Source organism: Haliotis asinina, chromosome 3 (genome assembly GCF_037392515.1).
Source record: "Haliotis asinina isolate JCU_RB_2024 chromosome 3, JCU_Hal_asi_v2, whole genome shotgun sequence".
Classification (NCBI taxonomy): Eukaryota; Metazoa; Mollusca; class Gastropoda; order Lepetellida; family Haliotidae; genus Haliotis; species Haliotis asinina.
In genome coordinates this window covers 6,636,280-6,652,928 of record NC_090282.1, presented here as the reverse complement: position 1 = coordinate 6,652,928, position 16,649 = coordinate 6,636,280, and the positions used below count along the sequence as shown (strand labels likewise).

At 40.4% G+C, this 16,649-nt stretch overlaps 1 protein-coding gene across 1 annotated transcript; it reads right to left on the bottom strand.

Moving 5' to 3' along the window:
- Positions 1–13,704: 13,704 nt before the first annotated feature.
- On the bottom strand, positions 13,705–16,238 carry LOC137279174 (E3 ubiquitin-protein ligase TRIM71-like). Its single transcript, XM_067811661.1, has one exon. It carries the CDS (start codon positions 16,155–16,157, stop codon positions 14,253–14,255), a length of 1,905 nt encoding a protein of 634 aa, XP_067667762.1. The 5' UTR covers positions 16,158–16,238; the 3' UTR covers positions 13,705–14,252.
- Between the last annotated feature and the right edge of the window lie 411 nt (positions 16,239–16,649).

Genomic DNA, 16,649 nt, shown 5'->3' with positions numbered 1-16,649 from the left:
CGTGGCACTCTCAGATCCACGATTGTACAAAGTCCACATCTGATGTGGCACTGGCCACAGGTCTTCCAAACCGAAGACGATAATCTGACCGCACTTGCAAACTGTATCGGACATTTGATATTGCACGTGAAGAGTTGTATATCTGATCAGTGGTTACATGACTATTCAAGTCTTTCATAAACGGAGACGATTATTTATTGTAAAATATATCAAATCCTTTTCCACTGTGTATCTTATAATAACTGTGCCTTTCATCTATTGTTCTTCCATTTGCCAATTGTTGATAATTATTGATGGTTAACTAGGCTATGTCTTAGATATTAATGTGTACATTCATGTCGTGTACGATGCCGTGCGTTAAGCATGGCTGTGTTGTCCCTCTGCGGCACAGTACTACGCATATATTATGATATTACCTTTCTTGGGTTGTAAATGATGTTAGCCTACGTGACCATGACGACGCGAGTAGAGACTTTTATAACTTGTAAATTCTAGTCTGTTTTCAGCTTTTATACAAAAGTGCTTTTGTAAAGCGAATGGCCAATGTGAATTTAAGACCTCCGTTTTTGCCACCCCGGAGATCCAGTCCTACTTGGCCCCGGGGAGGGGACGGAAAGGTCTGGATTGATGTTATGATGTAGCCTTACTTGCCATTCGCATTTTGTTCACGTAATGTCTTTATTTTTTTGTAAATTATGTGGAAACCCGCTTTTGTGACTTCGTTTGTTTGAGTCGTTGTACTAAATGTTAGCGTGTGAAACTGCTACGATGGAAATGTTATACGGTGATCTGCTCGAATTGTTTGAAATAAAATGTTATATTTATGCACCGAATTATGTTTGTTCATTTGTTTACAACGCTGTGTTGTATATGGCGTGTGAATGAGTGAGTAGCCTTTAACTGTGACTGAAAACATATTCCGTTATATGGTAGCAAGTCAGAAAATATAGGATCAAACAAATAACAGAGTGATGTAGAACAATGATGTAATACAGGGCAAAAGGGCAAAAGCTGATTCTAATTAGAACAGTTACTCAAGATACTTTGAGAAACAGACCAGTTGCATACAGTTTTTTTGGCAATTTGATCATCGACTTTATAAGTACAAGTGAAAATAACATTTACACACACACACACACACACACACACACACACACACACACAAACAAACAAACACAAATGATAAGCAGAGAGACTGAAGAAATACCAAAATGTATTAATTTGTCGTAAGAGGTCGAGAATGTTTCTTTAGCAAATTATCACACCTGCATTGTGATTACTCGCCTGTAGCACGTAAATGGAAAACAAATATGTGTCATATTGGTTTCTTGATTCCCTCGTCTAATTTCTGTAGCTTATTTCAGTCGGCTTTCTTTGTATTAGAACGTATGTCCTATTCTACGTTTGGTCATGTTTCTCTTCTGTACATCCCCCTCGTCCTCCTTGTCAAACTGCAGGGAGTAATGTACAGGATTGAGGAACACAACAGAATTTTGAAACGTACCCAATCATTTAGACAGGCGGACAAATTCACTGCAGAGAATAATGTACAGGACTGACGAACAAAACCTTTTTTCTAAAAGTAAAATGCACGTATTTCTAGCTCTCGCAGAATTTTTAGACGTCCCCAAGCACTTAAATAGGCGAGGAAAGTTCACTCAGGACGACTGGGATTCGCAGGAGTCAAATCGTGGTACGACAGGGATACTCAACTGTCAATCACCACTTTGCTTTTTAAGCCCAGCGGAATATGTTCCGATGGATAATCGAGTCCACTGAGTTTTACCATAAGCATAAGTGAACAATTGCCATGCCCTTGCGAGTGTTTGTGATAGATACCATTATTTAACACTGATACATAAACACCTGCTTTACGATGTAGTCGGAGTCTTACAACAGACTCACGTCTGTTAATGATGGACAGAATATTGTTGCTTGGACCTGATGGCTAGGCCTGTTGATACAATGCTGGAAGACACAGTGAATAGTTCTAACCATTCTGGGAATCGATCACGTTAAGTTAGTTATAGTACAATCTGCGTTCCTACTACCAGAGAGCACAAAGTGCAGATCTGTCATATTTAGAACGCCATGCTATTTGTGCCGTAATATTTGGAGCAGCAACAGAATTAAAGAAAACAACGTTACCTAGTTGTGCTGAGTATACACGTACAGCTATGTAACCTTATCAGCCAATATTTGATATTGTTTCAAGTGACCCACACCGTGCAGTTATTATTTGGATTCAAAGTTTCCTATTTTTGTAATGTGGATTCATGTTTGGAACTGATGTTTTTATTTCATTTGTTGGTACACATTGGATAAAGATTTATTACTCTTCAGGAAACACATTTCTCTCTCCAGGTATTTGGTCAGGCGGAACTGAAAAACTAACAGCAAATTGATGAGAATGCAATGATTGTTACTGCAGGAGTTTTCGTGTCCCTTTACTCACATGCACTTACTTTAACTGACTTATTACGTGCATTGAATATTGTTGTTTTTTTTTGGTTTGGTTCATGTTTAGAAATGACGTTTTTATAGGAACTTGTTTTAGCTTTTGAGGCACTGCTTCTTCGTATGTATGTGTGTTTCTAAAAACATGTACATGATAAAGGGATACTGACAAATCTCAAACGTCTGTTTGCAGATAATTGTGGACTGGTGAATAAGTACAACCTTGAGTTGACATAAAAATTCATACTGACAGCAACAAACTCCGAGAACCGTACACTCATGAAATGTTGGTGAATCAGCATTGAATACCAAGTCTGCTACTAGTGGATGCTTGACATATACAATGCAAAGATGGATCTCCTACTCGTGTATCCACCAAAGTTGGAAATCAGCTGAAACCATATTCAGTCACCGTGTCTTGTCCACATGGTGACAACTTCTGTATTAAGGTGCAAAAAAATCAGATTTTGATTTGCACATCGTGAATTTCTCGTTTAAGTCTAAAAAGTACACTTACAAATTGCTTCTTTCCTGGAAAGATACATTTCACTCAATGCCATAATTTTGAATCGTGGGTTGTCATATAGAATTTAATGTATTACACGTCACACGTTCCTTGCCAAAACGAGGCACGATGCTGTTCCGCACTGTGAACTTTACAAGGGTTTTCACTAATGTTTATACACTGTCAGTCACGTTTGTGGATCGAATGGTTATGATCGGTAACATTGTTCCAAATAGATGTTGATAACTGTTTACTATGTTGATCACAAGATTGTCCGGTCTTCATACGCCAATCACATATCTGGAGTATAGCTTGTGCTGCCGAAGAACCACAACTGTTTGGCGGACACTCTGGTGGTATTACAGATTTGGCAGAATTTATTTATATGATTTTATTCACTTTTGTTGCCTTTTATACCCCTTGGAATCGGTCTCTGCAGACTAAATATTCGTTGACGTAATTAGCGTTGTGATATAACGGGTGTCCAAAAAAGTGAACCAGTTTTTGACAAGTATTTTCTCAGCGGTACAGAAACTAACCTTATTTTTAAAATTCACACAGTAACCTAGGGTATCATCAACAAGTACACAAAATATGTTTGTAAATCATGCGAGCATTGTCAAATTCAAAACCGCATATCCAAAAATGAAACGCAATATGGGACTCTCTAGAGGATAAAGGTTATAGAGGAGTGACAAACTGACCACGCGGGCGTTAGAGGTCAGTGTAGTTATGTCATGGGAGGAGATATCGGTGGAAGAAATACGTAAAAGCATTTCTGCTTGAAAGACATTTTGTAGACTCGTTGATGACACCCTAGGGATACTCTGCGAAACGTTATCGATGAGAAAATACGTGTCAAAAACCGGTTCACTTTGTTGGGGACAAACGATACATGTACACAGGTAATTCTTCATAGCCTTTACATTTGAGAAATATCTGACCCATGTTTAGTCCTGAATATGCTTACAGTGTACTAGCCAATATCAAACCATTCTCACATCTATCTTGCATATATTAACCACCATACCTCGGTTTATCCATCATCCAGCAATCCATCCACCCGTACATCCTTCATCAGCTATCATAACACACACATAAATCGTATAGAAGCGACAAAATCCATCTACAACTGTACAACGTTGGACCAGAAAATCCGATGATTGTCATCATGTAATACGTGGACAGAGCATGCGTTGATGAATCACTATGACATACCGATGACATCAGGTGTTCGTGAAAAGGTGAGCGTATCCTACCCCACCGGTGGCACCTGTACGTTGACATAAGCCAACTCTAACGAAGTGTTCATGTGTTACAAATCGGGAACATGTGGTACAAGACAAAATAGGAAATTACATCGGACATAAATTTTGTCACCGATGCAACAAATTTGGAAATTTCATCCATTCAATAACTACCCACAACCAGTTTATCATCCCCAACAAATCGACCAATCCGTCCATCCACCAAACTCTTCCCTTTACCATAACATTTACATAACATTGTCAGTTTAAGACGAGAGGGGACACCTTGTGATTTGACAAATGTAAACACAAAGTGGTAGTGCGCGACGATTAAGTCATCCATCTTGTTATTTGTTACTCAAGCTAACCGCCAACTTAAAATTCAAGATCACCCAGTCTCTGTGTGTTTTAATAGAGTGCTGCAAAACTACTTCATGATGCTTTCATTTCCACAAGTCATTTCCAGACGCTTCACAACGATTCTTCTATACTGCATAGCAGGTTGTCGGTTGCTGTACCAGATTTTCTTACTTAAAAGTAAACATAGACTAAGGAGGGACACTCTGAATTGGATAGAAAGGTGTCCTAAAATCGGACTATTCCGAGAATAAAACCTGGAGTGGCTCAACAATTCTTTCAATCTACTTGGCATTTAATGCAGAGTTGATTTGGAAAAAAAGATTGGCTTGAAATGTGACAATGTATTTAGAACATGTGAAAAGCCCAATCTGAAAATCAGATCCATCAGATAAACTATTTTTTTTTTAAAAAAATGGTTTCTGTTATTCAATTGGGGAGGAAAACCCGATAAAGTAAAGAGAGGTCAAATCATTTATAGAACATCAGACGGAGGGATAAAATGTCCCCAGATACTAGGAATGATAACTATCTATCAACATGCCAGCTGACGTTAACACTTCTGAAAGAAAAGTTCATCTGTTCGCTAATGAGGTTTTTTTCACTCTTTCTTACCTTACTTTGTTCTTAGTCCAGTTTTTACCCCCTACCAACGGTGACTGAATTACTGAGCCCTTATTCTCGAAACGTTCGTGGCCCTCAGAATTCTTAATTTTGATCGTAGTCATTGTGTTAAGAAAGGGCTTAACAGTTTCGTAGGGCTACGAACGTTTGAGAATAACTAGCCTCTTATAAATCAGTAGCTTCAGTTCTTACTGACAACTGCTGAGAGTATCCTGTCCAACAGGTGACATTTCAGTGAAGAAACGGGAACAGATGGTACAAGTAAAAATAGCATAGTTTAACGCAGAATACATATCTGCCTGAAGTGTCAGATTTGATAGTGGCATCCACAGGTCTAACTTCAAACCTTTTGAAAGATTTACTTTATTTGTGAGTGTCCCCATGTTTCTACGCTTGCACATATTTTCTGCGCATCTCCACTATGGTTCAATCTTGTATTTTTGTTTTAATCTTGGTAATTTATGTTAGTTAAAAAATGTACAAATAATTCTTATTACATCTGAATGTACATTCTTGTGAAATAGTTCATGCGCTGTCTATATCTATCATGCTTTCCTTCTTGCAAGGCTGCTTCCACTTCCGGTGACTATCAGACCAGACGTGGTCGACCTGCTACTGTTCGGATCTTTATGATCGTCACTGTGACACTTGGATGCAGCTTGTGTAACATCGTCCTGCTTTCTGTGGTGATGGCGTCATTGGTTATATATGTTTAGGGTACATTGTTTTATAGCAGTCTGCCTAAATCTTCACCGGACCAGGTGTCTGGGTTTATTTCTTTGTACAGTTGACAAATGTAGTCATGCTTTCATATATTCACCAGGGTTGTTTGTCTGTATAGTGCGGCGATAGTAGTAATTACACTATTTACCCTACTTGGTTCACCAAGCAGATAATGTAATATCATCTAATTTCTCCCCAGACCCCAGGTAGCAAACTACAACTAGATGATGCATTTGGTGAGGTTATGTCTTGCGCGGGTGAGTTTTATAATTAGGTAATGTGGATAGTTTCAACAGTCCATTTTACTGAATGACGGAATGACAGGGCAATACATATCAGGTATTTTAATCCATGAAGTCTGATGAATAACTCCAGTATTTAAGCAAATCAGGTATTATAATCCCCTTATTTTAACACGTAGCAAGTTAGGCAATGAGCAGTGTCATTTACAGATTTAGATGTGTCAGTGTCTCTGACAAATGCATATCATTTCCACCTTCCACGCCAGTTAGTTCCTCTAGGTTTTGAGCAGCCAGGCCAACATAGTCCATGACTGAGATGGTACTAGCATTCAAAGTGTCTTTAGCCCTTCTTGACTGTGCGTCTAAGGCAATGTGCTTTCTCTTCCTACTTGGTTCACGCTGATGTCCATTTTGCTGTGTCATTATCACCTCTGCCACAGACTGCTCTTTCTTCATTTCGATGAGATGTAACATTGAGCAAGTACGGCATGACGTTCTTTGAAGTACCTTAACATATGTGACATCAAAGGCTGGAGCTTCTGGAATAGAAAGCGGATACTGACATTTGGAATATGACCATTGCAAGCTGAAGACCATTGTCTTGTGAGACAACGTTGTGGGTAGTTGTATTGTAACTCTGAATGTCTTTGCTTGGGTCTCATATATCAAACAGACGAGACAGGTTCACTGGACTCGTATAGTTCATGTGCGTAAAATACAATCAGTGGAAGGGAATACGCTGTTTGATGTTTATTAAACAATACACATTTTTTATGTACTTGAAACTAAATTGAATATCGTAAAACGTTATATAGTCTTGTTTTGTTTAGGAAAAGGAATGCCTTTGCATATAATTATAGAGAAAAGGCCCAGCTATTACATCGCTTCAAAGTTATCCACCGTGTAATTTAATACTGACATGCTTAGCTTTTTGTCAGTAATTCCATTTCTGGGAAAATTATTTTAAATATTATCATAGTTGAACGTTCACTGTGAGGAGGTTATTTGGTTTTTAAATGGCATTATTTACTATTTACTTTTTCTTATCAAACTTGTTCTGTCTGTTCTGTCTTGTTCTGTCTGTATCAGTTCTTTAACAAAATAACAGTATGGGTGGAATCTAGCATATGCATCCACAGGATATTCCCTTTGTTGTCTTAAGCCAAAAAACGTATTCTCTTGTACTTATAGATGTATGTGTAGAAACGTTTATTGGTTCCATCCGTGTAAACAATCTGACTTGGCACAGTATAGATGTAGTTCACACGTCTATATGTTGAAGCTGGTAGATTTGTAACTGTGCCAGGAAACCGTCCATTTTGTGAAATGTGACCCTGTGAATACTGTTGAAATGAATAAATGTACTATATATGTGCATCTGTCCAAAATGTTTCTGCTATTTATTCCCAATATTAGTATTATTATGTTAGTAAGTTGGATTAAGTATTATTCTACTTATTGATTACGTAGTATTCTACTCTCGCCTAATAGTTGCATACAATTCTTTTATTATAATACATGGGTATTGTAAGTATGTTATCAGTGGAAATATTGTGAAATATATAGGATTGTCTGTGGATATATGTAAGAGCCGTATTTCCATTTATTCTTGTTAACACTGACTATGTCCCGAGCATGACAAGTTTTATATCGCCACCTACAAGATTACCAACCAGAAGCAGATGTTGTTTAGGCTTAGCACATGTTTTATGAACATCACAATGTGAATGTGTGAATAGTGAATCCACTTCATTCTCGTTTTGGCCTGGACGCAAAGACATAATTATACTTAATAAACAGCAGCTGACTGAACCTTAACTCATCTTAAGTTACAGAATCCCTAGGACATGTTTGGAATTAACTTTGGGCATAATGCGCATTTTACCATCCGTATGCTTCCTGTAGCCATTCTTGCAGATACTAACTAGAGCATAGCAGAGGGAACATCGTAGGACGGTGATACAGGCAGACCTAGCTACATGTATATGTATGGGATGCCTCTGTTGCCAATGTCTGATGTCACACAGAAGTCGTGGTATATGTATAAGCGTGGGGGGGGGGGGGGGGGGGGGCCGCAGGGCCTTGAGCTGAGATGGATTAGGTTGACGATTATCAAACGCAATGATGACGGTGCAGTTGCCGATGCGTATTTGTTTGTTTGTTTGTTTGTTTTAAACTACTCACGCCAAGGATATAAACTTGGCACATTTTCAGTTGCATCTTGGCATGGGTGATATGCTTAGCTTGACGTGCAGTTAAAAAGGACTCCTGGCTAGACGAACATGTTTCTGGAGGAATATTTATTGTTTATTATGTGCGATTCATAAATGTACTATTCAGCTATTCGTATTTTGGAAGACGTGTTTATGTATGATTATAAACAAGTAGTTTCCGAAATAGTTACATGACACGGATCGATCCTTGCACTCATTATTCAGGGTAATAACATACAGAGGTGCATAAACGTTAATATGTGACAGGTTTCTTTTATTTTGTCTGGCACATTAGTATATCATCAACAAATCTGAACAACTGATTCCGTAACATAGTCCCCTCTTGTGACCAGCATGGATTCCTGAAGATCACTTCTAACCTAGATATTCAAGGGTCAAGGGATGCAAAGTTTGTAGATATAATTGTCGCCCTAATATTATTCCCCCTTCATATGACAACATCCTTTCAAATCCTGAATTGTTCCTGGCATTTCATTGGGCACTCATATTAATATGGGGATATGTACAACAATCCACGTCAATGAAACGTCATCAAAAATCAGCAGGCCTGGTCATATGGGTCAACATGGCTAAATAGGGATGAGTTCTAAGCCAGGTTGTGATGCGATATGTTAAACCCTCCATAGGAGGTCAAGTCATTTGCGCCATCACGCCTGTTGGAAACTCGTTCTACATTTCATGTCGTTGAAGTGCGAGGCCCAATGAGCCACACTGCACAGTACCTTATTTGTGTTGCCATTGTGTTCTGGGGCACAGGGTTCAAGAATACACAGAAACGACCCCCAACTCTGATACTATACCTGCTGCAACAGAAGCAGTACTTAATGGACTTCTTTTTTACTTTAAAACAAATTTTGCCCCCCGAAATAATTATTTCCAAGGGAAGTGCCTCCACCCCTAACCGCAACACCATTGTATCCTCGGTCACAGCACTCGTCAGACTATTACTTACCCGGTGTTATCTCGCGCCTAATACACATTGTCACGGTACTGTTGTCTGTCGTCACGGAAGTCTAGTCTGTGTTGTCACGGTAGAACAGTCTGTCTTGTTCGCTGATCCTATCTGTGTTGTCACTTTACGGTAGAAGATACATTCTGGCCTCTTTGCGACAAAACTTCGATTCACAGGACCAGTAAACCATGATGTATGTTAATGATCTATGTTTCAGTCCCAAACATACGTGAGCCACATGGTTCCGTCTGTACACATCACTGCCTACTCACTCCGGCCTTGTTGGTCACTGAATGTCAAGCATGTGGAGTGACCAGTAGGCAAACGTCCACTGGCGATGTGTGACCACACTAGAGACGCGACGAGTGTAGAGGTTTCACACCTGACACAACTAGGTCGCATTGTCGGCTTTCACCACAACAATCGACAATGGCCGCCATCTTTAGCCCTTGTTGACGTCAATATTGAATTATCAAATTCTACAAACCATCCACCATTGACACAACCTTGTTGCAAACACTTTTGCTTGTTAAACCTCTTGTCAGAATAAAGATGTACTTGTCCTGATCCACAATCCGAATGATTCTTTGCCATGTCTAGATCGTCATATATTTTGTGAATCAAATTGTCCAGATTTTCAAATATTGATACACTGGAGAAATGCACCTGACCGTGTCCGCTCTTTCAGTGTTGATGGCACGGACGTGACGGTGGTGGGTCGCTAGAATTTACTGTTGAATGTTAAATGTGGTTTTCTGCATATTTTACACGATGGACGGAGGTTTGCTGTTTGTCTTTAATGTAGAATATTTCAGCCAACCATAAAGAAGTAAAACTTGCTTTTACAGCGTGTACCCATTTTAACACCGACTAATTAAAGATTTGAACTGCCTTATAGCTTTTTATTATTCATCTGTATTAATTAAAAAATGTTCCTTTAGTTACACTAAAACATACGGTATGTAATATCAACAAACTGGCAATATGGTTTGATGTTTCATATAACTTACTGCCATACTAAACACACGAACAGTCGCGCATATTGCTCATGCGACTTAAAACAACATGTACTACCTAGCCTACACTCTAGCGCTAGGACCGGTCCAGATGTTCTCGCGGGTGCCCCTTCTATTACCCTACCCTACTTGGATACCCAGTATGTTAGTTCCTGGCATCAAATTCGTTTGATATGGCAATGCAGTCTTCTGTTCGGATTCTAAAATTTCGAGCTTTTCAGTATCTTAATCTTGTATTATATTCAAAGCAGCTGACTGTAAATAATGCTTAAATACAACCTTTTAATCATACAAAATACATAGTACATAGTACATTGTTTAATCTACCTGCTGCATGTCATAAAGGGTCCGGGTATTGAGACGGGTACCCGGGTCCAACTCATTGCCTACCCGGCCCTGGTATTATGGTTTCCCGTCCCTGCCCTACCGCATTGAGATGATGTCATGTCATGAGGCGACCAGCAGTCACACTGATATAAATATAAGAAGACAGGCCTCATTTAGGGTAATACATTAATTTTGATACCTTTATTCCAAAGAAAGGAACGATACTTCATTGTTCGTATGGTTCAAGAAATCGAGTTAAAAATTTCATACGAACACTCGTCGTCAATGATTGTTTGGCCAAGTCAGTCAATGACGGTGTACCTTTCCACCTGATGAAGAGGTGGCTCAGTCGTCTAGAGTTGGTTCAAAGCTTTACCTGTTCGTATGGACTTCATCAGGTGGTAAACAGGCATCACTTTGTGCACTCTTCAACATCAGACAGTGCGAGACGCAATGCTAAACCAATCACGTTAGTGAAACATTTGTGGTTGTGTCTGTCCAGTAATAAATGAGACCTGTTGGAGCATTTGCCCTCTTAATTACTTCACTAATACCAGACCATGTTTGTGTAAAATGGAGGCATGTTTCCAAATTGTGTTTACTCCATCGTCGATGGAGGGCTCGCTGCAACAACAACAACAACAACAACAACAAGACGACGTCCACGGCAATGAAAGAGCAGTTAGGTCGGAGGTGCAGTGTGTAAAACACAGCACAACGACGCAGTCATACAGCTTTAACATAACTTCCAAATGGTAAAGTATTTGAATGCAAATTCTAAATTCAACTCTCTTTAAAATACTTTATTGTGACTTCCTCTGACTGTGTATTTTGTGTCCTATTTCTGTGTTATGTATTCAGTCTAAACGATTGTTCCAGTCTCGACAATTTCAGTTGTGTTTGTACAAGTTGTGTCTCCACTACCGTTATATTCTAACAATTCAAAAACAGATCTGAATCCAAAACAACAGTCACTTTAACACAATTTTCCCATGTGAAGAATTCCGAGTTATTCCAGGATTATATTTTGATATTCATTACATTACACACGGAAAGCAATCAAATGGAGTCACATTAAGTTAATGTGACAGAAATACCATTTTGTAAACAGGTGCAATGGCCGATGAACTTCATTATTTACTGCGGTGTAGTTACTTTACCGATATGAGACTTAAATATATTCCTCCACGATACCTCAAATGGAAACAATCTAGTTACCTTCAAGCAACTAATATGTACAAAGAAAACAGCGGAATTGAAAAAGCTCTCTATGTTTATTGATAGTATACCATCACACTTTAAACACTAACTGTGCCCCATCTTGTCATTTTCTATGTAATCCGATATTTCGTACTCTTGTACCATCGCTGGGTGGTTGAATGAGAATAAACAAGTTCGAACTGAAGCGGCGTTTCCGTGGCGACAGTGTCGCTGTCCCCCAAGTTGTACTATTATACTCTGCTTGTAGTCTATAGTCAGTAATCCAAATCAGTCAACACAATTGGTTATTCGACAAACAGCCGCTATAAACTAATCCCCGCTAACTACTACCCCTCGCCTAGTTTATTTATGCCCCAGACGTATACATAATATTTGTGCATGATCAACAGCGATGTAATGTTCGTTTACAAACATACACATTCCTAATTTTGAACTGAGAACATTTTCCTTACCGGTTTAAGTAAAAGGACATGAGGTTTCCTTCGGAAAAAGAAATTTATACTCTATTATTTCAAAACTGGAAGGTGATACTGAATATTATTATGGTTTGACTGCAGGATATGCTTGTTGAGAAGACAAATTTACGAAAGACTAAGGCTTAGTATTACTCAGTCTAGAAGTATAACGAATAATACTGAACCTTAGTTTACTTTGACTGGTTGGAAAGAGTTTAAAGCCTTTATCATCGGGCTTCATAATGATGGCGCACAGCACGAGTGGACTTCATGCATATGCAGAACAGAACGAGTGTATTGGGCGTGGTGAACAAACGCTACCTACTCGGCTAACAACCTCCCCATCATGATAAAGGAGGAATGCAGTCATAATGATTAATAGTCAGAGCATTAAGATCTGTGTGCATGCGTGTGTTGTTGGCGTATGTGTGTGATTGATGTTCAGAGCAAATGGGCCAGCGTATGGGTGCCATGAAATGCAATCCACCTGGCCTACTGGCCTCATTGGGTATGCAGACAAGCAAACAAAACAAGAAATGTTATATACAGGTGATATAGTGTTCCCTGCTGAGTAGACCTAGCTTGTATTCATAGAACTAGGCAGGTATACTCCGCTGAAAACGCCTTCTGGAGGTAGGATTTGTAGATTTTAGTGCAGCAAATATCTGTGACGGTGAGGTACACTTTCTCGCCAAGTGCCACTTTCATTCATATATCGGATATAATTTATGACAGGATATGTCCCGTGTTAATCCTCTATTTTCAGAAATGTCAACAAAACCTAAATCTATATTTGTGTCACGCAATGAAAGATTTGTGAAGCCTCTTCCCACAATCACAGCACAAATGAATAAGAGCGCTTTAGTCTTATCAGCGTATGTATTAATGTTGTGATGTTTTAGTCTGGTATTAATAACTTCCACATTTTTATGGATTTTAAGGAGTTATCGTGTCTCATAGACCGTACTTCCGGGTAATCTCCATTTTATTGTGAATTTTATGTCAATTGCATGCCATGGGATACGTTAATGAACTAGTATTCTTCTTCTTCTATGGATAAGGATATCATATGAACTGTACAAGGGGGATTAAGTTTAAAGATGCATGATATGTAAATATGTTATTTGAAAATCTCTTCGCAAGATGAACAGGGTCACCTGTTGTATCAGACTTACAGATAAATGCTTAACAAACCAATAATGTACATGATCAGTCACAATGATAATGACCATTAAGACTTAGTATTGCATGTCATGTCCTCGATATATGCTGATGTCAAGGTATAGATATTATGTTTTATGGAAATTTTGTGGAAATGCAGTGCTCAATATGCATGACATGATCAACATTGTACCAAATTTATTAGTTACTATATAAAATTTTTGTCTGTTTTGAACTTGTAACAAATGTGCTGAACGAACAAAACGTCTTGTCAAATTGATTCTACTGGACTGATCTATTTTAAGAAATAGATATCAGCTGGACGATTAATTGCGCACTGAACCAGAAATGTTGTTGATTTAAGATGTTTCAGATTTAGCTGTATAAATGTTTGGAGGTTACCACGGTGACACTTGATGTCGTCAGGCTCCGCTGCAGGCGTCGACGTTGCCACATTCGGTTGAGAAAGTATATAGCAGGCATTGCCGTTTCATAATGTCTAGCGTTTAGGTGTAGGCATATGTTGCCGTGAGTGAATGTCGTTCATGTAGGTCAAAGCAGGTGTACATAGATTGTAGTCACAAAGTGTACAGGCGTACACACACACATTGTTGTCACATAATATCGTGCATGTAGGCGTAGACACACACATTGTTGTCACAGAGTATCGTGCATGTAGGCGTAGGCACACACACACTGAAGTCACATAATATTGTGCACATGCATAACCGTCATAGAACGTCGTGCATGTAGGTGTAGGCACATACGTTGCCGTTCCCGGTCCCAATCCACAGCCTCCCACGATTGTCGACGGTCACGGCAGTTGGCGACCCGATGTCTTGAAAATCCTCCTTATTGAGCAGATAGGACAAAAAATGCCCACCCTTACTGACCAGCTGGACATTACATCTCTTGCTGTCGGCAACGATGAGATGTCCCAGTTTGTCGTAACAGACGCTCCTAGGGTACAAGACGCCATCTGGTCCGTGGTAGTCACACTTGTATTGGAAGGACGGCGTGAGGATAACTATCATGTCTCGTCTGCTGATGCACAGAGCCATCTCGCCGTCAGGTCCGACGCTGAAGCTTGGGATATCAGAGTCGTTTGCAAGCTGTGGAGGAAGGTCCACGTCGACTACGTCTTTGCCATGATTACAAATGACCAGCAGTCTGGGTGTCCCATTGCTCATCTGCGGCACCAGAACTCGTTGTCCATCTGTGGTACTCGCTATTGAGGGCATGGGACCTGGGATCGAGGCAAAGTGAGACCAGTTGTCCTGATGCACGATCTTATTGGTATTGCCCTGTGTAACGGCTACGAGGAGTCTCCCGTCTGGCCCTCCGGTGATGCTCGCTATGTCGGTTGTAAGATGCATACTGTTCTTACGTTCGCCGTTGACTCCAATGGTGAGCAGGGATCTGGGAGTAGAAACCCAAACAATACCGTTGATGCCCTCAACAATCCCCCTGACTGACGGCTTGGTGCAATGCATCTCCCATATATGAAACGCTACTTCTCTTTTAAGGCGGATTTCCCTTATGAACGCACGTCTGCCCTGGATATTTGTTACAGGGGGCCACGTCACGGAGAAGGCCAACCGGCCCAAAATGTTGTCGGCGGTGTTGCAGGTAAACCGTGGGTTTTTCGCCAGGAAGAACTCAGCATGTCCCTTCTGGAAATCGATAAGCTGACAGACCGGCGCCACTGACTGCCTCATCATTTCCAGCTTCACCATGACGTCAGTCCCATCCTGGCTGACAAGTACGTGATCAGCCACGGCAGTAAAGTCAGAAGCAGACAACAGCCGCTGTTGCAAAAACTCCTCCAACTGCTTCATGCGCTTCATCTCATCCTCCTTGGTCGACGCTATCATCTGAGTAAGTTCCTGGTAGGATCTCTCTACCCTTTGGAGCACCGCTGTATGGAGCTTGTCAATCACGTCGGACACCTTCTGGACTTTATCCAAGAATTCGGCATGGTACGACCTCAAATCATCTATTTCCCGTTCTGATCGACGGACGCTGTTCTGAACCCTCTTTAGAAGTCGCTCTGCTTCCTTTTTGGCATTATCCAGTTCGTCTGCCAGGTCCACAGCCTTGTGGTCCTTGTGAGCGGTCAGGATGCAGTCTCTACACACGGCTTGTTTACATGTCTGGCAGTAAAACTTCAGTGGTTCGTTGTGCTTCTGACAGTTTGTATTAGACCTGGCAGGGACGACAATTTCACTTGTGGCCCCTGGCTCGAAGAGGATGATTTTATGAGAAGCTGTAACTCTGAGCTTTTGGTGATATTTAATACAGCTAGTACAGAGGTCTTCACAGCAATTCATACACCTGCCTTCCGCATGGTGACCCTCCTCACACAAGCCACAATACCTTGCGTGAACCGAGTGTTCCGCTCCTTCCGCTCTCTGGGCCCCATCATCCTCAACCTCTTGCATGTGGCCAACACTAATATCACTGTTTCCGCCATCGGTGGTACCTGCCTGATTTCCACCTTCACCTCCGCTAATGTGCTCACTTCGAGAAGTCCCTGTTTCGTGTTGATCGCCATCTTGACCCGTGTGTACTCTACCCTCTTGAACATCAGCACCACCTGTACTGTTTTGTACCGTTTCTGTATAAGTGTCGCTCATTATGTTTCTGGTGGACACAATCAAATGCCTTACAGCAAGTGAAACGAATTAACATGAAGAATCGCTCACTGAGTCACTAGCCTTTGTAACCGCCATATAGATAATGATCGGGAACATATTGGTGTGTGTTGATAAGATGAATGTAGATACGCTCGAGTCAATGTATTTATCTGTTCATAGTATGACGTGGCATATGAGCGTCCCGAGCAAACTAATGCTTTGTCACTGCCATTACAAGCGATGGGTATGCTCTGAACTTGTTTGTCTTTAACGCAGCTATCAACAATATTCCAACACCGTCTGTAAATAACTGAATCACGTCACTGATGTTACGAGTATCGACCTAGAAACTGTGGCATGTATCAACCAAGTTAGAGATTCTGGCCACAATCCTGTTAGTATCAAGTACTGGATCCTGGAGACGAATTACGTGGCTCCTGATCTTGAACATCTTTAAAATTCATCAGTTCCATCTTACGTAATATACTGTCA

Coding starts and splice junctions, on each gene's coding strand:
- LOC137279174 (XM_067811661.1), bottom strand. CDS start 16,157: ATGAGCGACACTTATACAGAAACGGTACAAAACAGTACAGGTGGTGCT.